Source organism: Hyla sarda, chromosome 9, assembly GCF_029499605.1.
Source record: "Hyla sarda isolate aHylSar1 chromosome 9, aHylSar1.hap1, whole genome shotgun sequence".
In the NCBI taxonomy this organism is placed as follows: domain Eukaryota; kingdom Metazoa; phylum Chordata; class Amphibia; order Anura; family Hylidae; genus Hyla; species Hyla sarda.
In genome coordinates this window covers 13,920,336-13,943,201 of record NC_079197.1, presented here as the reverse complement: position 1 = coordinate 13,943,201, position 22,866 = coordinate 13,920,336, and the positions used below count along the sequence as shown (strand labels likewise).

General features: G+C 41.6%; 1 protein-coding gene across 1 annotated transcript in view; it reads right to left on the bottom strand.

The window, feature by feature from the left end:
• The window catches only part of LOC130291779 (collagen alpha-1(I) chain-like), a 233,582-nt gene that overhangs the window by 107,605 nt on the left and 103,111 nt on the right, over positions 1-22,866 (bottom strand). Inside the window, exons 2-6 of the mRNA XM_056541029.1 lie at positions 15,837-15,981; positions 13,474-13,632; positions 8,583-8,778; positions 4,294-4,452; positions 1,607-1,675 (exon numbers count right to left, since the gene is read on the bottom strand). Of these exons, the coding sequence (XP_056397004.1) occupies positions 1,607-1,675; positions 4,294-4,452; positions 8,583-8,778; positions 13,474-13,632; positions 15,837-15,981 (728 nt within the window). The remainder of the gene's footprint in view (positions 1-1,606; positions 1,676-4,293; positions 4,453-8,582; positions 8,779-13,473; positions 13,633-15,836; positions 15,982-22,866) is intronic.

The following is a 22,866-nucleotide window of genomic DNA, read 5'->3' as shown; positions in this document are numbered from 1 at the left end:
TATATTCTTGTATATAGGAGCAGTATTATAGTAGTTATATTCTTGTATATAGGAGCAGTATTATAGTAGTTATATTCTTGTATATAGGAGCAGTATTATAATAGTTATATTCTTGTATATATGAGTAGTATTATAGAAGTTATATTCTTGTATATAGAGGCAGTATTATAGTAGTTATATTCTTGTACATAGGAGGCAGTATTATAGTAGTTATATTCTTGTACATAGAAGTATTATAGAAGTTATATTCTTGTATATAGGGGCAGTATTATAGTAGTTATATTCTTGTACATAGGAGGCAGTATTATAGTAGTTATATTCTTGTATATAGGAGCAGTATTATAGTAGTTATATTCTTGTATATAGGAGCAGTATTATAGTAGTTATATTCTTGTATATAGGAGGCAGTATTATAGTAGTTATATTCTTGTATACAGGAACAGTATTATAGTAGTTATATTCTTGTATATAGGAGCAGTATTATAGTATTTAGATTCTTGTATATAGGAGGCAGTATTATAGCAGTTATATTCTTGTATATAGGAGGCAGTAATATAGTAGTTATATTCTTGTATATAGGAGCAGTATTAGTTATATTCTTGTATATAGGAGCAGTATTATAGTAGTTATATTCTTGTATATAGGGGCAGTATTATAGTAGTTATATTCTTGTGTGTAGGAGCAGTATTATAGTAGTTATATTCTTGTATATAGGGGCAGTATTATAGTAGTTATATTCTTGTATATAGGGGCAGTATTATAGTAGTTATATTCTTGTATATAGGAGCAGTATTATAGTAGTTATATTCTTGTATATAGGGGCAGTATTATAGTAGTTATATTCTTATATATATAGGGAGCAGTATTATAGTAGTTATATTCTTGTATATAGGGGGCAGTATTATAGTAGTTATATTCTTGTATATAGGAGTAGTATTATAGTAGTTATATTCTTGTATATAGGGGCAGTATTATAGTAGTTATATTCTTATATATATAGGGAGCAGTATTATCGTAGTTATATTCTTGTGTGTAGGAGCAGTATTATAGTAGTTATATTCTTATATATATATATATATATATATATATATATATATATAGGGAGCAGTATTATAGTAGTTATATTCTTGTACATAGAAGGCAGTATTACAGTAGTTCTATTCTTGTATATAGGGAGCAGTATTATAGGAGTTATATTCTGACCTATAGGTGGCGGTATAATTACATTTCTAAATATGTAAATAGAAACCTGTATTATTGTAAATTATTTTGTTTAAATAAATATCCTGTGAAGTTTCAGATGCCAAAAGCCTTTAGGTTTATTTTTCCCAATAGTCTTTTCGTGTAATACAAGATGCATAAGTCGGTAAAAGGTAACATAAACAGCACTGAAACAGCATCTATAAATGTGACAAAAATATCAAACCTTGCAAAAATATGGAAATACAATTTAAAAGAAAATGTTTTTAGTTAAAAAAGTCGTAATACCAACAATGCCTAAAACTGTTCTTTATGCTTGTATTTGACCTTGACTTCAGGAATCCAAGGTCATTTTGAAAGAGCTGTAAGAATGCTTTGTGACTGGTCTATCTTATCCATCACATACCTCTTGCACAGTTGAGTGAGTACTGGAGTTGTGTCCCAATCCTGAGGTCGGAGTCTCTCCCACATCCAACTGCTCAAGAAAACAGAAAAGAAAGTGTTATGTGAATGAAGTATGCCACCTCCAGACAGGCAGGGACCGTGAAAGACCCCGACTCTCCAGAGGCATCCATATGTGAAGACAACGTTATGTTAGCAGGTGTGCAGGTGTGTGGTGGAATTTGGGAGGTGAGGAATTTAGGATGAGTAAAAGTTTCTGGGTCACTGCAGGGCAATCATTTCTAGGGATAGTGAAAAGTAACATTTCCAATCCTAGGGAAGAACTTCAATCCGTTGGTAAACTGGAACAGAGAGGAAAAAATCGGGTTTATTAGGCGCTCACCGCTACGGTATAGGTCAAACCGCAGACACCGTGGCAAAATAATAAAAGGTAACTTTATTCGTTCATAGACAACGCGTTTTGAGAGCTCCTGCTCTCCTTATCTCTTTATCAATATGTGACTTCATAAAGAGAGCAGGAGCTCTCGAAATGTGTTGTCTATGAACGAATAAAGTTACCTTTTATTATTTTACCACAGTGTCTGCAGTTTGACCTATACCGTAGCGGTGTGCGCCTAATAAACCCAAATTTTTCCTCTCTGTTCGAGTCCTCCAATGGATTGAAGTTCTTTCCTGCTACATCCTACAGACAGTCCAGATGTGTGATACCTGTCAATGGCTGGAAGAACTGACCAATTAGAATGGACATTTAACTGGTAAAATCCCTGTATTACTGAAGTGTGTGCACTGAATTCCTGTCTTGTATCAACCCCTGCAGCACAGGGAGGCATTACATGTTCTGTACTACTCTTTACCTGTATTACTGAAGTGTATGCACTGACTGGTGTCTTGTAGCGCCCCCTACAGTACAGGGAGGTATTACATGTTCTGTACTACTCTTTACCTGTATTACTGAAGTGTATGCACTGACTGGTGTCTGGTAGCGCCCCCTACAGTACAGGGAGGTATTACATGTCCTGTACTCTTTACCTGCATTACTGAAGTGCATGTACTGACTGGTGTCTGGTAGCGCCCCCTACAGTACAGGGAGGTATTACATGCTCTGTACACTTTACCTGTACCAGGGTTAGCTGCTCCTTTGGACACCAGGTGAGGGCGGCTCCATGTTACTTTTTTAGGACACTGTGTACTGTACAGGACCCTGAAGAAGCTCCTGTCCTCTACATAGACAGTGATTACAGCTCCAGCAGATCTTTATTACTTTTATATGGAAGGATTTGCTTTATCTATATTAGTTATCTACTTTTTTTTTTTTTAATCCTCACTTTTTCCTATTTTTTGGATGACATTTTGGGGCTTCAGAACCAATTATCAGGTTTCTATAGAGTTATGGTCCCAACATACAATTGTTGTCCTGAGACCAATTAATATTGTACTGTGTGTGTGTATATATATATATATATATATATATATATATATAAATATATATATATAAATATATATATATATATATATATATATATATAGTTTTATTTGTGGTAATCAGTGAGGCCCCGTCCGTTAACCTCACTGAACACACAGGGCTGACGCCGGGTAGCCCTGTGTGAATGCTCATCGCAGAATATGCAGCGTATTTCCCGCTGCACTGCACTTTTTTGCATGGCGTAATATAATCTGCATTAGCGTTTCATAGGACCATACCCTAAAACTTGACATTGCAAAATACTATTATTAGACTTTTTAACTATATTTATATATAAATGGCATCCAAACATACTATCTGTAGCGGCCTACTATGAACTGGAGGCATGTTTGGCTTTGCCGTACTGTCACGGTACCATTTACCTTTTTACCATGTTTTTCCGGAAATGTACAGCGGTTGTACAAATCGATATAAAATGTGCAATTTCTACTGTGATTTCCGGCATTTAACTTAAAAGCACAGCAAAAAAAATAAATGCGTATGGTAGAGCGACAGTATGGCGAATAAAATGCCATGTGTGAACACAGCCTCTGAAGAATGTTGACACTTTACATATCTTGTCACATGTCATTTGCATTTGCCTGCATTCATTTTTGGGGGATTTAGAAGATAACTGCAGCCGTAGACAACGTATCCCCTATCTGCAGGATAAGTGTCTGATCGCGTAGGGTCCCGAACACTGGGACCCCCCACGATCTCCTGTACGGGGCCTCAGCTCTGCTGCGGCTCTCCGTATGCAGGAGGCGTGTCGATTGCAGCATGATGCTGCGGCTGACACCCCCCTCCATGTATCTCCAGGGGAGAGGCGGAGATGGAGCGTTCATGCATCCCTGCCTCACCCATAGAGCTGAATTGAGGGGGCGTGTCTGTCAACCTCTAGGTGAGGTCGACGACACAAGCATTAGCCGTGCAGAGCCGCGGGAATGCTGGGTCCCCTATAGGAGATCGAGGGGGGGTCCCAGCTTGGTACAAAAATTTTACATTTTAGTTCAACATGGAAAAAAAGTGACACAAAACAAAACAAAATAAATAATTTTTTTTGGTTTTTGAATATGTTCCCCAATGTGTGCACTGACGGTCGCTTTTTCATAGACTTTTATAGAAGTTGCAGGTAGTCAGATTTTTGGTGCTCTCCATCATGTGCCCCACAAGGGCCTATTGAATTACTTACCCTAGAGATGCCTCTGATATGAAGGAAAATCACTTACCCTGGAAAACGGGGTGCGGCGCGTGCCGTGTTCCCTTCGAGATGCATTGACAATATTTTCTGCTGAGAAGCTGCTGAGACAAGTCTGGTTGTAATTCCTGCAGTAGTGTCTGGCAGCGCCTGGTTCCCCCATCACAAAGATCAGCTGCTGTAAAGACCCCTGCAACCACAAAAACCCACAAAATATATCACCCACATTTCCATTTCACTTCTTTTTATTCATAGAAGGCACGTGTATAATTTTTTTAAACATTTTTCCATTTTACTTTCTATATTTTAAAATATTCAGGAAATCTTGCACTCTCCATTCTGGCCACTAGGGCTAAACCTAAGCGGAGACTTCCGGTTCTGTGCAGATCATTTCCCAGCAGTCTCCTCATTATCATTACAGACAGGATGACAGTGTAAGGTAATACCAGTGTATAGATAACAGTGGTACACACAGTAGCTGTTGCTCACAGATCAGTCTCTCCCACCCTCTAGAATGATCTCTGCAAAGGTCACAGAGCACACCCACACATCTTTCCCATTCATGTGAGTAGGACACCTCATGCCTATCGCTATGTTCTTGGATCAGTTATAAACAACTAAGGCAGGGTGTGGGGGGGGGGATTATTACCTATTGGGGGGAATTACTGCCTATTGGGGGGCAGGGAGTATTGCCTATTGGTGTGTGTGTGTGCGTGTGGAGGGATTGCTGCCCATTAGGGGGAAATACTGCCTATTGGTGTGTGTGTGTGTTGGGGGATTACGGCCTATTTGTGGGGGTGATTACTGTTAGTTGGGGAAGAATTACTGTCTATTGGGGGAAATTACTGCCTGTTTGGATCTCTGCAAAGGTCACAGAGCACACCCATATATCTTTCCCATTCATGTGAGTAAGACACCTCATGCCCTCATGCCTATCCCTATGTTCATGGATCAGTTGTAAACAACTATGGTAGGGTGGGGGGGGGGGATTACTACCTGTTGGGGGGAATTACTGCCTATTGGTATGTGTGTGTGTGTGTGTGTGTAGGGGGGGGGGATTACTACCTGTTGGGGGGAATTACTGCCTATTGGGGGCAGGGATTATTGCCTATTGGTGTGTGTGTGCGTGTGTGTGGGGGGGGATTGCTGCCTATCGGGGGGAAATACTGCCTATTGGTGTGTGTGTGTGGGGGGGGGATTACTACCTATTTGTGGGGGTGATTACTGTTAATTGCGGGGAATTACTGCCTATTGGGGGAAATTACTGCCTGTTTGGGGGAGGGGCTGTTAATTACTGCCTATTGGGGGGTATTTCTGGCTACTGCAGGAATTGCTGGCTACTGGTGGGGGGGGGGGGGGGAGGGGGTTACTGGCTACTGGTGGCAAATTACCACCTAATGGGTGGATCCTTCTGGGGGAGCTACCTGACTAATTGGGGGGATTGCCTGCTTACTGGGAGGGCTTATTTGCCTACCGAGCAGGCTACCTGCCTACTTGGGGGGGGGGGGGGGGCGGTCTACCTAACATACCCACTTTTACTGTTTGGGGCATTATTAACGTTTTGCCGACTGTAGATGGAGTGATTGTCTATTGGTGGGATGCATTCTGGAAAAGAAAGGAGCCTAAGACGTTTTTTTTTTTTTTTTGGCACATTCTACAGAAAAAAAACTAATGGCTGGAAGAAGTTGGAGAAGATATAAGGAAAGAGAACAATTCCAAGAAGACGTCACCTGTGAGTCACTGCTGGAATCCACTTTTATATGGTCGTATATCAGTCTGTGTATAATTTCTGTTATGTGCTGACAGTAAGGGTGCAGGGGTGCCAAAAACTCTAGGTACAGCCCCTGTCTATTCCCGTATGTGAAGACCTCGTAACATCCTTCTTCAGTCAATGGGACACTGTTGTAGTATCCTCCCGCACTGATACATCTATAGGTTTGTGTGGCATTCCTCAGACGTGCTTGCACACTTCAGGATTGCGGAGAATGTAAATATGACTATTTTTCTAGGAAGCCATAATGTGCGAGCGTGGAGTCTACCGGTGTTGTGTCGTCTCCAAGAATGTGCGCCACTTTCATGACCGCTCCCGCAAGACACGACAAGACAAACCCCAAACAATGAATAGGTATTTGTGCAAAGTACCGTCCTTATAGTGTCACCCTGCGCACCGCCAAGTGTCCTCCCGTCGTGTCTGCTCTTGTCACAAACAATAAGCCATTTACAATAGAACAGACGATTTCGGCTGACATCATGGGGGACGCGGTGGAGACACAAAATTGGATATAAGTTTCTTAAGAAACTTGCGGTTTCACTTTAAAGATGTTATCGGGTTGTTTGTTTTCGTGAAATAAGTGCGTAGATTCTTTTTGATGTTTTTATGTCTTTTTTTTTCTTCTTTAGAACAAAGCTGGATGAAAAGACATAAAATAGGGCAACCATTGTGCCTCCAGCTGTTGCAAAGCTACAACTCCCAGCATGCCCGGACAGCCGTTGGCTGTCCGGGCATGCTGGGAGTTGTAGCTTTGCAACAGCTGGAGGCACTCTGGGCCTGTCACATGTATGCATTACAAAGACAACTTGCCATGTTCAGTGTAATGCTCGATTTCCTCTATGGTGGCGCTGTTGGGATAGTCTTACAGGAGGGGCGTGACGGCAACGTACTCCTCCCATAGACATGAATGGAGGGGGCGTGGCTGCTGTAGTCGCCAGTCGGCTGGCAGGGAGAGGAGTTCGCTCCGTGCACGGATGACTGGGGTGCCGCGCCAAAGATCGCGGGGGTCACCAGCAGTGGGACACCCGCAATCAGACATCTTATCCCCTATCCTTTGGATAGGGGATAAGATTTTTTTCGGCAGAGTACCCCTTTAAAAGGTGATCGCTGGAGGTCCTACCACAGCTTTCAGACCCCGAAAATGCATGAAATGTCCGCCCGGCAGACATTCCGCACAGAAAAGCACCATCTTATAGATAACAAAAGCATTTCCGAGCTGAACCCACAGAAAGAATAGACATGTCTATTCTTTCTGTGGACGGAGAAATCGGGCTTTCCTCGGCAGAAACATCTGCAGCAGAAATTCCGCAGCTGAATGCCAGTGAAATCAATATGACTCAGCGGAATTTTCGAGTGGAATATTCCCGCAGAATGCCGTTCGGAAATTCCGCCGTGTGAACATAGCCTAAAGCGGTTATCCAAGCTGGAAAAAAAACAGCGCCACCTCTGTGCTCAGGTTGTGTGCGGTACTGCAGCTAAGTAGAAATTGTAATACCACACACAGTCTGAGGACAGGGGTGGCACTGTTTTTGGAAGAAATGAGTGCTGTTCTTCTATTTCTGGATAACCTCTTTAATGTCATGTTACCTTTCTACTGAAAAAAGAATTGTCTTATAATTGTCCTATAAGAATTCCTGTAAGGCTACGCTCACACTACGGAATATCCACCTGGAGATATTCCGGGCAGAGATGCGGTCTGCTGTAGAAGCAGCCCAAATTTTCGGCCCTAGGACATGCGCCCTTCCAATTGACGGTAATGCAATGGCACGGAATTCCGCCAAACGAATAAACCATGTTCATTCCTCTGCCGCTGAAATCCCGCAGTGTGAACGGTGAAGCGGAATCCCATTGAAAACAATGGGAGGCTGCTGCACTGGAATTTCGGAGCGGAATTTTGCTTGGAAATTCCGTAGTGTGAACGTAGCCTAACAAATGTTCTCAGCCAAAATACTGTAAATGGATTAGAGGATTGCTTTTTAATCGACTTATTTTGGCTAAGAACATCCATTAAATGCTGTTATTTATTAAAGGGGTACTCTGGAGGAAAAAATAAATATTTTCAAATCAACTGGTGCCAGAAAGTTAAACAGATTTATAAATGACTTCTATTATAAAATCTTAAACTTTCCAGTACTTATCAGCTGCTGTATGCTCCAGAGGAAGTTGTGTAGTTCTTTGCAGTCTGACCACAGTGCTCTCTGCTGACACCTCTGTCCGTGTCAGGAACTGTCCAGAGCAGGAACAAATCCCCATAGCAAACCTCTTCTGCTCTGGACAGTTCCTGACATGGACAGAGGTGTCAGCAGAGAGAATGGTGATCAGACTGGAAAGAATTACACAACTTCCTGTGGAGCATACAGCAGCTGATAAGTACTGGAAGGTTTAAGATTTTTATATAGAAGTAATTTACAAATCTGCATAACTTTCTGGCACCAGTTGATTTGACAACATTTTTTTCCTCTGGAGTACTCCTTTAAAGGGAAACTCAAGCCAAGCTAATATTTTGTTGTTGCCTAAATAATGGTGTATGAACATGGCCTTACTCTTACCTTAAAGGGCACGTCATATGGCTCAATGAGTCCTCCCAGCATTAGTATTCCATCGGTTTTGACCCCTAGCCCGAAAAAGTTAGACCAAGGCAGGGTCTCCACAAGCTTGCAGTCCACATATAGCGTCACAGCTTTGGAGGAGATGGCAAGTGCCACCCGGTGCCATTTTCCATCAGTCAGGGTAGAGATCGGGAATCTGTTGGGGTAGATATAAATGGTAAGACTCACCTTATAGCTTTACCGACATTATATACAGCGAGAAGAGAAATATATCCAGGTGTCCCTAAAAGCGGGACAGAAAGTGGTAAAAACAGGAAAAAAAATGTAGTAATGTGGTAGAGAGTGAGATGCAAAGGGCAGATGGAATTACCCTCGGGGCAGATGGCATTAATCCCTTATATTCGTGACGCCAGGGCGTGGTTTATCCTCAATACCACCCGAAGGTAAACCGCTGGATCCTGGGCTAGACACGGGGGCAATAATGACTCTGATCCCAAGTTACGGATAACGGTAGCTTTACTGAGGGTAGACAGATGGTGAAGTCTATACAGTTCAGCCAGGGCCCAAGGAGGTGACCAGTGACGCAGAGACCTTGGGGCTTGCCGGGACTTGTAGTAGATGGGGTCAATTTAATGCAGACCTCGTTGACTTGACAAATGGTGACTGTGACGGACTTGACTGATGACTGACAATACTGTGTCAGTAAAAAAGAGAGAGATGGCGCCGCTGATATCTTGTACCCACAGTACGGAGACGCAGGTAGCTCTATGCAGTCCTCCGGCATCAGAGATCTGCTCTGTGCTCTGTATGTAGGGGTGTCTGGTCTGGGATGGTAATAGTTTAGGGGGTGTCTGTATTTATTTAGGGGGTCTGGTCAGAGATCTGCTCTGTGCTCTGTATGTAGGGGTGTCTGGTCTGGGATGGTAATAGTTTAGGGGGTGTCTGTATATATTTTGGGGGTCTGGTCAGAGATCTGCTCTGTATGTAGGGGTGTCTGGTCTGGGATGGTAATAGTTTAGGGGGTGTCTGTATATATTTTGGGGGTCTGGTCAGAGATCTGCTCTGTGCTCTGTATGTAGGGGTGTCTGGTCTGGGATGGTAATAGTTTAGGGGGTGTCTGTATTTATTTAGGGGGTCTGGTCAGAGATCTGCTCTGTATGTAGGGGTGTCTGGTCAGGGATGGTAATAGTTTGGTGGGTGTCTGTATCTATTTAGGGGGTTTGGTCAGAGATCTGCTCTGTGCTCTGTATGTAGGGGTGTCTGTTCTGGGATGGTAATAGTTTAGGGGGTGTTTGTATTTATTTAGGGGGTCTGGTCAGAGGTCTGTCCTGTGCTCTTTATTTAGAGGGTGTCTGTTCTGGGATGGTAATAGTTTAGGGGGTGTTTGTATTTATTTAGGGGGTCTGGTCAGAGATCTGCTCTGTGCTCTGTATGTAGGGGTGTCTGGTCTGGGATGGTAATAGTTTAGGGGGTGTCTGTATTTATTTAGGGGGTTTGGTCAGAGGTCTGTCCTGTGCTCTGTATTTAGAGGGTGTCTGGTCTGGGATGGTAATAGTTTAGGGGGTGTCTGTATATATTTAGGGGGTCTGGTCAGAGATCTGCTCTGTATGTAGGGGTGTCTGGTCTGGGATGGTAATAGTTTAGGGGGTGTCTGTATATATTTTGGGGGTCTGGTCAGAGATCTGCTCTGTGCTCTGTATGTAGGGGTGTCTGGTCTGGGATGGTAATAGTTTAGGGGGTGTCTGTATTTATTTAGGGGGTTTGGTCAGAGGTCTGTCCTGTGCTCTGTATTTAGAGGGTGTCTGGTCTGGGATGGTAATAGTTTAGGGGGTGTCTGTATATATTTTGGGGGTTTGGTCAGAGGTCTGTCCTGTGCTCTCTATTTAGAGGGTGTCTGTTCTGGGATGGTAATAGTTTAGGGGGTGTCTGTATTTATTTAGGGGATTTGATGTCTGTCATTATTCTGGAGTCTAACATGGGTCTACATTAACTTTAGATTCTGGTCTAGGGTCTGAATATATATATATATCTGTTGCTGCAGGAGCGAGGGGCCAAGGTGTACCGGCAGCAAACTCTGCCGTATGGGCTAAAAATAGAAGGAAAGAGAATAGTGATCACTGGTGATAGAGGATCTCAGATCTCCTGTCACAGCAAATAGTTGTATTCCACATAAAGGATACAAACAATTAGCATGTAGGCCAGGCCTCATGGACAGATGGATGTTACCTTGTCAATAGGATCTTTACCTACATAGTGAACAATGTCAAGGGGAATGGTAACACCCTGTGGACATCACTTGCACAGGTAGGTGATATTGACTATGGGGAAGACGGGAAGGCCAAGTTTAGGGAACAGTCATGGGCCTATGGTCGACTTAACTTGTCACTGGATGGCGCTGTTTCTGTAAAGAAAATGTATGTATATTTGTATTTATGCTTGTGTGTATGTATGTATGTATATATATATATATATATATATATATGTATGTTCCAGCATAATTTCCAAATGGCTGGAGATGTTTTGATAAAATTTGGAGCATATGTTTCTTATAAATCACCCCTAACCAAACCTTATTTGTGAGGGTGGCTTTTTTTTAATGCAAGTCCTATGCAAGTCTATGGCACTTATGGTACATCTCCTGATTGGGCTGTGGAGATTTCCCAGGACTTTTAAACATCCTGCCGACTGATCGGCAGGCAGATGGAGAGGGAACAGGACAGAAGGGCAGGGCTGGTGCAAGGATTTTTGCCACCCTAGGCGAAAGCTAATTTTGCCGTCCATTGATCCCGTCCATTGTTTACGCCCTTTGACACTCCCCACCTTACTACTGGGGCCACGATAAAAACAAGCAATCTCCAGGTAGCAGAGCGGGATCAATGGAAGCGCTGAGACCAGATAAGAAGTTAAAAGGATTTATTTCCCATAATGCAACGCGTTTCACGGTCACCCGCTTCCTCAGGCATGATGCCCGAGGAAGCGGGTGACCGTGAAACGCGTTGCATTATGGGAAATAAATCCTTTTAACTTCTTATCTGGTCTCAGCGCTTCCATTGATCCTGCTCTGCTACCTGGAGATTGCTTGTTTTTATCGTGATTCTATTTCAGCGGGACGAAGAGACCCTTTGATGATACACCCTGTTCCATTGTTGTACTTGGTTGGAGTACAACTTCATGTGGTAAGCGCAATTCACACTTAGCGTTACCAACTCACCTTTGGTGTTACACTACGGAGCACATCCGTTTGTGCTTTTTTTTATTTCAGTTTACTACTGGGGCGACACACTGTAACAAACCTCCTCTTCATGTAATCTCCTTACTACTGGGGTGACACACTGTAACAAACCTCCTCCTCATGTAATCTCCTTACTACTGGGGTGACACACTGTAACAAACCTCCTCTTCATGTAATCACCTTACTACTGGGGCGACACACTGTAACAAACCTCCTCCTCATGTAATCTCCTTACTACTGGGGTGACACACTGTAACAAACCTCCTCCTCATGTAATCACCTTACTACTGGGGTGACACACTGTAACAAACCTCCTCCTCATGTAATCTCCTTACTACTGGGGTGACACACTGTAACAAACCCCCTCATCATGTAATCACCTTACTACTGGGGCAACACACTGTAACAAACCTCCTCCTCATGTAATCTCCTTACTACTGGGGTGACACACTGTAACAAACCTCCTCCTCATGTAATCTCCTTACTACTGGGGTGACACACTGTAACAAACCTCCTTCTCATGTAATCTCCTTACTACTGGGGTGACACACTGTAACAAACCTCCTCCTCATGTAATCACCTGATTACTGGGGTGACACACTGTAACAAACCTCCTCCTCATGTAATCTCCTTACTACTGGGATGACACACTGTAACAAACCTTCTCCCCATATAATCTCCTTACTACTGGGGTGACACACTGTAACAAACCTCCTCCTCATGTAATCACCCTATTACTGGGATTACACACTGTAACAAACCTCCCCATGTAATCTCCTTACTACTGGGGAGACACACTGTAACAAACCTCCTCTTCATGTAATCACCTTACTACTGGGGTGACACATTGTAACAAACCTCCTCCTCATGTAATCTCCTTACAACTGGGGTGACACACTGTAACAAACCTCCTTCTCATGTAATCTCCTTACTACTGGGGTGACACAATGTAACAAACCTCCTCTTCATGTAATCACCTTACTACTTGGGTGAAACACTGTAACAAACCTCCTCCTCATGTAATTACTTTACTACTGGGGTGAAACAATGTAACAAACCTCCTCCTCATGTAATCTCCTTACTACTAGGGGGACACACTGTAACAAACCCCCTCCTCACTCAACGGTGGCTGGGTGGGTGCTTTGGATGAGCGGCGGGTGCTTCAGATGCTGGCTGGTTGTCTAACTTTCTTGCAGTGGGCCGAGCGGTGCCCCCATCAAGAGGGCGCTCTAGGTGGCTGCCTATTTTGCCTATAGGCAGAGCCGGCCCTGCAGACAGGGTAGAGTAGATTCATTGAGGACAGAGAGAAGAGTTAGGAGGCAGAGGAGACATCAGTGCGGGGCAGGGAGAGGGCATGGCAGCGCTGCTGCAGTGAGGAGTGCAGGGAGGACGAGCTGAGGCTTCAGGAGAAGGGGTAAGCTGGGTGGCAGGCAGTTCAGAGTGCAGGGTTCACAGAATTCCCCCAATATTGTATTATTTATATATCATTGTTGCTTTTTCTCTCCCACAAGGTTTAGATAGGAAGACCGTGCAATGCCGAGTACTCAGCTAGTTTCCGATAAAACTGTGGCTGTCTTATTATCAGTAGATTTTCCATTGACCCCTTTGATGTGTATGACTTACGACATATACAAATACTCATCACATGACGTCACTTACTCATAGTGTCCGCGTCGGCTGGAGATAAATATTAGGGCACTAGGGTTAATGCGGATCTGGAACAGCACCTGGCCGTGTAGACTTAATATAGTGATGAGGCCCGTGTCTTCCTGAAGGGTCGAGCGTAACTTGGTCATCACAGTCAACTCGTCTGCGAAACTAAAGAAATGGCGTTAGCACCGGAGAGATGTAGAACATAATACCTCATATAGGGAAGACATTATTAGCAATATGTATAAGTGCACAGTGGAGAGTATCTAGAAATGACAGGGTCTATGGCGAAAGGTACATTTCCTAACAAATGTGTCTTCAGCTGTTGCAAAACTACAGCTCCCAGCATGCCCGGACAGCCAAAGGCTGTCTGGGCATGCTGGGAGTTGTAGTTTTGCAACAGCTGCAGGCACACTGGTTGAGAAAACATTGCTGTATACCCTTCTCTGGTTGAGAAAACATTGCTGTATACCCTTCTCTGGTTGAGAAAACATTGCTGTATACCCTTCTCTGGTTGAGAAAACATTGCTGTATACCCTTCTCTGGTTGAGAAAACATTGCTGTATACCCTTCTATGGAATAGTTACATTTTTTGAAGTCCAGTGGATTTGCTTAGGGTACATGCTGGAGCTTTTTCCAGCCTAAATGCCATTTATACATCACAAATCTGGAGGGAACTGAGCCTTACATCCACATATTGTAGAATACCTGACCCAATTTGGCCCTAATGGAGCAACATAATCTACCTCTATTATAATAATAATAATAATTAATATCATCATTATCATCATCAATATACGATACTAATAATTATCAATATGATAATAATAATCAATATAATAATAACAATAATAATAATTAATATCATAATCATCAAAATACTACTAATAATAATCATCAATATAATAATAAATATAATAACAACAATATTAATATCATCATCATCATCATCATCAATATACTAATAATTATCAATATAATAAAAATAATCAATATAATAATAACAATAATAATAATTAATATCATCATCATCAATATTATAATTATCAATATAATAATAATAAATATAATAGCAACAACAATAATAATAATTATAATTAATATCATCATCATCAATAGACTAATAATTATCAATATAATAATAATAATCAATGTAATAACAATAATAATTAATATAATCATCATCAATATACTAATAATAATAATTATCAATATCATATTAATAATTAATATAATCATCATCAATATACTACTAATAATAATTATCAATATAATAATAATAAATATAACAATAATAATAATTAATATAATCATAATCATCATCAATATACTAATAATAATCAATATAATAATAACAATAATAATAATTAATATCACCATCATCAGTATACTAATAATAATAATAATTATCAATATAATAATAGTAATAAATATAATAACAACAATAATAATAATAATTAATATCATCATCATCATCATCATCAATATACTAATAATAATAATTATCAATATAATAATAAATATAATAGCAACAATAATAATAATAATTAATATCATCATCATCATCATCAATATACTAATAATTATCAATATAATAATAATCAATATAATAATAACAATGATAATTAATATAATCATCATCAATATACTAATAATTATCAATATAATAACAATAATAATAATGATAATTCCTTTTTTTTTTTTATATAGGGCCAACATATTCTGCAGCACTGTACAAGACTTGTCATGACTCAATATAGTCCCTCACAATCTAAATTTCAAGAGTACCCCTTTTCTGGCTCCACAAAGTTAAACAGATTTGTAAATTACTTCTATTAAAAAAATCTTAATCCTTCCAATAATTATCAGCTGCTGAAGTTGAGTTGTTCTTTTCTGTCTGGCAACAGTGCTCTCTGCTGACATCTCTGCTTGTCTCGGGAACTGCACAGAGTAGAAGAGGTTTGCTATGAGGATTTGCTTCTACTCTGGACAGTTCCCGAGACAGGTGTCATCAGAGAGCACTTAGACAGAAAAGAGCAGAGCAGCTCATAAGTACTGAAAGGATTAAGATTTTTTAATAGAAGTAATTTACAAATATGTTTAACTTTCTGGAGCCAGTTTTTTTCTCCTGGATAACCCCTTTAAAAATACCATATACAAGTTATATAATGGGGAAAAAATGGTGCCGTTCCTCATGTACACACAGGGCAGTGCATCCTGAAAAGCCCCCTAAATTGACAGGTAAGCTTTAAGGAGTTTTCTTTTATTGTCTACTATGCAATTAAGGTCTGAATTGTGCAGTTATTTAGTATAATTTTTGTGTATGTAGAAAATAATATACAGATAAGAAAAAACGAAACTATGACATATACCTGTCCCCGAAAGCCGCCCTGGTGGAGATGCTGAGAGTGGAGTATTGTCCCATATCTAAAGAGAGGCAGGAATGTTCTGAACTGAGAGAGATGTTCACGAGGTCTGTGGAGTGTACGGTGAGGTATTCCAGGACGTTCACCTCTTCTGTAAGCAAAAAAGAGCAAAAAACTGAGGGGTTAATCACTGTTGTAGGTGCGTGATAGACGGAACGCTTACAATTCCTAGATCAGTTGTCTTAAAGGGGTTATCCAGGCAAAAACTTTTTTATATATATCAACTGGCTCCGGAAAGTTAAACAGATTTGTAAATTACTTCTATAAAAAAATCTTAATCCTTCCAATAGTTATTAGCTTCTGAAGTTTTCTGTCTAACTGCTCAATGATGATGTCACGTCCCGGGAGCTGTGCATGATGGGAGAATATCCCCATAGGAACTACACAGCTCCCGGGACGTGAGTCATCAGAGAGCAGTTAGACAGAAAACAACAACTCAACTTCAGAAGCTAATAACTATTGGAAGGATTAAGATTTTTTAATAGAAGAATTTACAAATCTGTTTAACTTTCCGGAGCCAGTTGATATATAAAAAAAAGTTTTGGCCTGGAATACCCCTTTAAAACCAGTGCGCTCCTGCTGGTGATGGATACAGGGCTGGTGCAAGGATTTTTGTCACCCTAGGCAAAAGCTAATTTTGCCGCCCACTTGACTCCACCCATTGGCTCCGCCCTTTGACACGCCCCACCTTACTACTGGGGTGACACACTGTAACTGGCTGAGTGAGTGGTTTGGATGCTGGTTGTCTAAATTTCCTGTGGCAGGCAGAGCGGTGCCCCCCATCAAGAGGGCACTCTAGGCAGCTGCCTATTTTGCCTATAGGCAGAGCTGGCCCTGGATGGATACATAGGGTCCCTGTCAATGCGGATTATAGCTAATGCAGGGTAAGAGGTTGGGAATCACTCGTCGACTCTGTGTGTGTGCACCATAGTACACATTGATGGTGCATGCAGAAAGTCCCTGTGTGTCAATCATCAGCAGGAGAGGGCATGACATCCTAGAGCAGTGTTTCCCAACCAGTGTGCCTCCAGATGTTCCAAAACTACAACTCCCAACTAGATACTTACTCCAGCAGGAAACAGTAATAATTGCATAAATACAAATATGGCTTTTAGTTGAATAAAATGTGAATAAAAAGCTGTGCATCAAGAGTGTTTCTATCCTGGACTGTGCTCTTCCTCAGGCATGGGACAATCAGAAAGAAGTGGATATATATATATATATATATATATATATATACACTGTGTATTGACACTGTGGCAAGGGAAGGGTGTATTTCCCTAGCTAACCCTGGAGAAACCTCCATCTGTGGCCTAATTAATGAGGTAGCAGAAAGGGGAAGTGTGTTTAAAAGGAAGTCAGACGGAATAGTTGGGGCTCTCCCCAGAAGACAGTAAGGTGGCTGTAGGGGGGAGGCAGGGGTCCTGGTGAGGAACACACAGCCCGAGCTGTGAGTGGCCCCAAGTGTGGACGAGACACACAGCAAGAGGCTGCAAACGCTGTGTGTGAACAGTGAGTAGAAGGTTGCAGGAGGCATAAGTTTAACTGGCCGGGAAAAGCCCACCAGTTGATAGTCAGGGCACGCTGGATTGTTTAGTTAGTGACTAAACGGTCTAGGGTTTTGTTTGTTCCTGTCTTATGTTTTTATTTATCCTGTAACCTGTCTAATAAAGCTGGTGAGGGGCCAGACTTGCATAAAGTACTGTTTGCTTGCTGATTAAAGTGGAAACGTGTCCTGTGGTGGTGTCAAGGTGAAATCCTACAGTATATATATATATATATATATATATATATATATATATCCACTTCTACCTCATTGTCCCATGCCTGAGGAGGAGCCCAGTCCAGGCTAGAAACGCTCTTGATACATAGCACTTTAACTAAAGGCCATATTTGTTTTTATCCAATTGGCATATTACTGATTCCTGACCGATGTCCCATTTTGTGTGTGAAATACCATATTATTTACTATTTGATAAATTAGGCACAGCCGTGTAAAAAAAATCCAAAAAACATGATAAAAACACACACACACACCATTATCCACAAGACAAGAAATGATAGATCTGTATACATATTCTATATACATTAGAAACAGAGAATTCCTGTGAACCCTAATTCGGCCCTTGGGATCTGTGTCTGTCAGGGCCTGGATTAAGGATTACCCTGTGTATGTGACTCGGTGTGATCCGTATCTGCAGGGAATCCTTTATATGGCATCTGTGGCGCCTCGGACGCGGATCCATCCCTGACAATAAAGATGATGTACAATGACTTTATATCCTATATACATATCTGCCCTGACAATATGGCGGCCAGCGGTGTGATGTTCCCAGCAGGGCCAGGAATGCCTGGAGCGGCCGTCAATCACCCTGAAAGATGTTTAGTCTCAGGCCAGCTGTGTAGTACAGACACCTGTGCGATACAGGACACGGCGAGGTCAAGAATACCGCCAGCTCCGAGGATCCATAACGCGCCGTAAATCTCACCCTGGGTTAAGGCTATTATGGAGAATGTTACTACTAAATTCCTAAAATATGACAGGATCTCTGTGAAAGAATTCTCGATAGAATGTAAGGGAGCAAGGGTTGACCATAGAAGGATATTGAATTAAATGTGGGCCAAGATCCAATACCAGGCATGGCCCATGGGACGAGAGTGGCGCTGTTTCTGTGGACAAAGCAAATCCTGGGAACTCTCCTGGCTACCATATTGCATTATTTGGAATAAAATTGGTCATACACATTAGATAAGCATTGGCGGAACCCGGGCCTGGCTGACCATCTCATGCAATGTTTCCCAACCAGGGTGCCTCCAGCTGTTGCAAAACCTGTAAAAATACAACTCCCAGCAGGGAATAGATTGGCATGGAAAGATGGAGACTTTTTTTTTTGGTGGTAAAAGAGCCTAGGAACGCAAAATAAAAAATTTTTAGAGCAAAAATACCTTCAGAATAACAAAATATTGTAAACAAAAAAAAAATTATAAAAAACCAACGTCTCTATATTTCCTCACAAGCCCAGTCCCTGCTGGGAGCCAGGAGTTCGATGTATGACGCGGTTTTATTTATTTATTATTTATTCGCTCTCTCCCGTTGCGGGGCACGAGGATATGGTCAATCCCAATCCCGACATTCCTAATTCTTCTACATTATTTTTAGGTTGCCACAACTTGTGCGACAAAAAAATCCCAAAAAACCATTAGCCCATGTTCACACTACGGAATTCTCCCGGGAATTCCACGAGCGGAACTCCGCGGTGTGAACTTAACATTAGTGTGAATGGGTCTCCGCGAGACCTGTTCACACTGCGGAATTTCCGCGGTGGAAAATTCCGCCGCTGAAATTGCTCCGCGCAAAGAAAGAACATGTTCATTCTTTGCGCGGATTCCGTGAGCACTGCATAGCCGTCAATGGTGACGGCTCAGTGCCCCGCGGCCCCAGCGCCGAAGTGACTTCGCCGGCGGCTGCCAGGCAGAATCTCTGCTCGCGGAACTCAGCCCGCGAGAGTTCCGTAGTGGGAACATGGCCTTAAGATTCCATTTTAGAATAGGCTTCTTCAAAAGGGGGGCATTTCAATGTAGCTTTTATAAGAAAACCAACAGGTTTATCATCTAAATCAGTGGTCTTCAACCTGCGGACCTCCAGATGTTGCAAAACTACAACTCCCAGCATGCCCAGACAGCCAAAGTTTGGAAATTATTGCTCTATAGCAGTGGTCTTCAACCTGCGGACCTCCAGATGTTGCAAAACTACAACTCCCAGCATGCCCGGACAGCCAAAGTTTGGAAATTATTGCTCTATAGCAGTGGTCTTCAACCTGCGGACCTCCAGATGTTGCAAAACTATAACTCCCAGCATGCCCGGACAGCCGTTGGCTGTCCGGGCATGCTGGGAGTTGTAGTTTTGCAACAGCTGGAGGTCCGCAGGTTGGAGACCACTGATCTAAATTGTCACTTTTAGGCTAGGTTCACACTGCAGAATCTCCAGGCAGAAAATTTCCGCCCGGAGATTCCGAGTGCGGCCAGCGCGGCTTAATCAGTGGGCTCTAGGACCGCGCGGACACTGCAGTCTCCAATAGACTGCAATGTGTTCCGCGAGTATTTCCGCCGGAAGAATGAGCAACGGAATTGGGGGGATTTATCATTGTGTGTCTTTGGAAATTTTTGTTCTGGTTTTGCTTATGTGCAACATATTTATCATACTATAATCCGGGGTTGAAAAATTTGTCGCGCATAAGCAAAAAACAATAAATAATAAAACATTGTAACGCTTTGTATGATTCTTCCTCTATTCTGTGACATTTCTGCAAAAAAACTAAATTAAAAATAAAATTTTCTAAGATAAAAAATTCTCTCCATAGCCAGTTTTGTAAGCCAGGTCTGGGCTGGTGCAGCTTTGCAGTGTTTATCAAATTTTTTTTTTTTTTTTTTTTGCGACATTTCATGCGACATTCGCAATTTATAAATCCGTTACTAGAAGTAGGGAAAGGAAAAATGACTTGAGTATGCCTGTTCTAACTATATAAATAAGACAAATTATTATAATTTTTTTTTTTGGTATAGCAAATATGTTTTATTTAAAAAAAAAAAATACTTTTTTTTTACCTTCTGATTGGTATAAACATGCTGACCCCAATTACGTGCAAACATGCGCCACAATAAGAAGGAAAACGCACAGTGGGGTTTTAAAGACCCAAACGCACAGAAAACGACACTATGATACAATGACCCCCCCCCCCCATGGTGTGGCCCTAAAAGGGTACGTTCACATGGCAGAATGTCCAGCCAGAACATTTCTGGGCGTACGTATATTCTACAGGTGCTGGATTAACTATACTCCCTAGAAATGTGTGTGTGTGTATATATGTATGTATATATATATATATATATATATATATATATATACAGTGGTCCCTCAAGTTACAATATTAATTGGTTCCAGGACGACCATTGTATGTTGAATCCATTGTATGTTGAGACCAGAACTCTATGGAAACCTGGTAATTGGTTCTGAAGCCACCAAAATGTCATCCAAAAATAGGAAAAAGTGAGGATTAAAGAAAAATATGTAGATATCTAATACAGATAAAGCAAATCCTTATATATAAAAGTAAGAAAGATCTGCTGGGAGCTGTAATCACTATGTCAGTGTTTCTCAACCAGGGTGCCTCCAGCTGTTGCAAAACTACAACTCCCAGCATGCCCGGACAGCCGTTGGCTGTCCGGGCATGCTGGGAGTTGTAGTTTTGCAACAGCTGGAGGCACCCTGGTTGGGAAACAATGGTTTATGTAGAGGACAGCAGCGTCTTCAGGGTCCTATACAGTACACACAGTGTCCCAAATGGAGCCGCCCTTACTTGGGTGTCCAAAGGAGCAGCTAACCCTGGCACAGGTAAGGAGTAGTTCAGAACATGTAGTACCTCCCTGTACTGTAGGGGGCGCTACCAGACACCAGTCAGTGCATACACTTCAGTAATAGAGGTGATTTACCAGTAAAATGTCCATTCTGATTGGTCGGTTCCTCCAGGTATGACGCGTTTCACAGATCCTGACTGTCTGTACATTGTATGTTGAGTCTGGTTTCAAGTTACAATATTCCAGAAAAAACATTGTATGTTGAAACTATTGTATGTTGAGGCCATTGTAAGTTGAGGGATCACTGTAAATATATATATATATATATATGGATGCAAATCTAAAGGTAGCAGTACCTTGTAATACCTTTTTTATTGGATTAGTAGTCCAATAGAGAAGGCATTACAAGATACTGCAACATCTTTTGATTTGCATCTGCATCACTGGACTAATACAGCTACTCAAATTTACTATATATATATATATATATATATATGTGTGTATGTATGTATGTATATATATATATATATATATATATATATATGTGTTAGGCTGGGTTCCCACTACGTTTTCTCCCATATGGCAGGGGGAGCTAAAACCTCGCGCTCCCGTATGCCTTCGTATGCGCTCCCGTATGTAATTCATTTCAATGAGCCGGCCAGAGTGAAACGTTCGGTCCGGTCGGCTCATTTTTGCGCTGTATGAACTTTTACAACCGGACCTAAAACCGTGGTTGACCAGGGTTTTAGGTGTGGGGAAAAGCACATACAGCGCAAAAATGAGCCGACCGGATCGAATGTTTCACTCCGGCCGGCTCATCGAAATGAATTACATACGGGAGCGCATACGGTGACATACGGGAGTGCGAGGTTTTAGCTCTCCCTGCCATATGCGCTCCCGTATGGGAGAAAACGTAATGTGAACCCAGCCTAACATAGTTCATAAGGTTGAAAAAAGACCAGAGTCCATCAAGTTCAACCTATAACCCTAATGAGTCCCTACTGAGTTGATCCAGAGGAGGCAAAAAACCCTCATACTAGAGGTAAAAATTCCTTCCCGACTCCAAAAATGGCACTATAATATAATGTAAATATTTATACAGTATATATATATATATATATATATATATATATAATGCCAAAATTAAAATGTAAGCGGAGGCAGATGTCGGTGCCATGCAGCTGCCTATGCAATATATGAGTAGTTCTATAAAGATATAAAGGGATCAATAAAAGTAATAGTAATAATAATGATCACATTGCGCAGAGATGAAGTTCTCACTTCTGTCCAGCAGATGGCAATACATCATCCAGTCATTGGAAAACTTTATGCACGTACAGTAGTCACTTAGCAGTCATTGGTGATCTGCATGGAATGCAGGATCAGTAGTTATCTAGTGCATTTATTATAGATAGAGTACATATAACATTTTTATATGGGGATATGTCCCATTATATTTCTACTGTATATTATGGGGGGGATTTATCAAACCCTGTCCAGAGGAAAAGTTGCTGAGTTGCCCATGGCAACCAATCAGATCGCTTCTTTATTTTTGAAAAGGCCTGTGAAAAATGAAAGTAACGATCTGATTGGTTGCTATGGGCAACTGGGCAACTTTTCC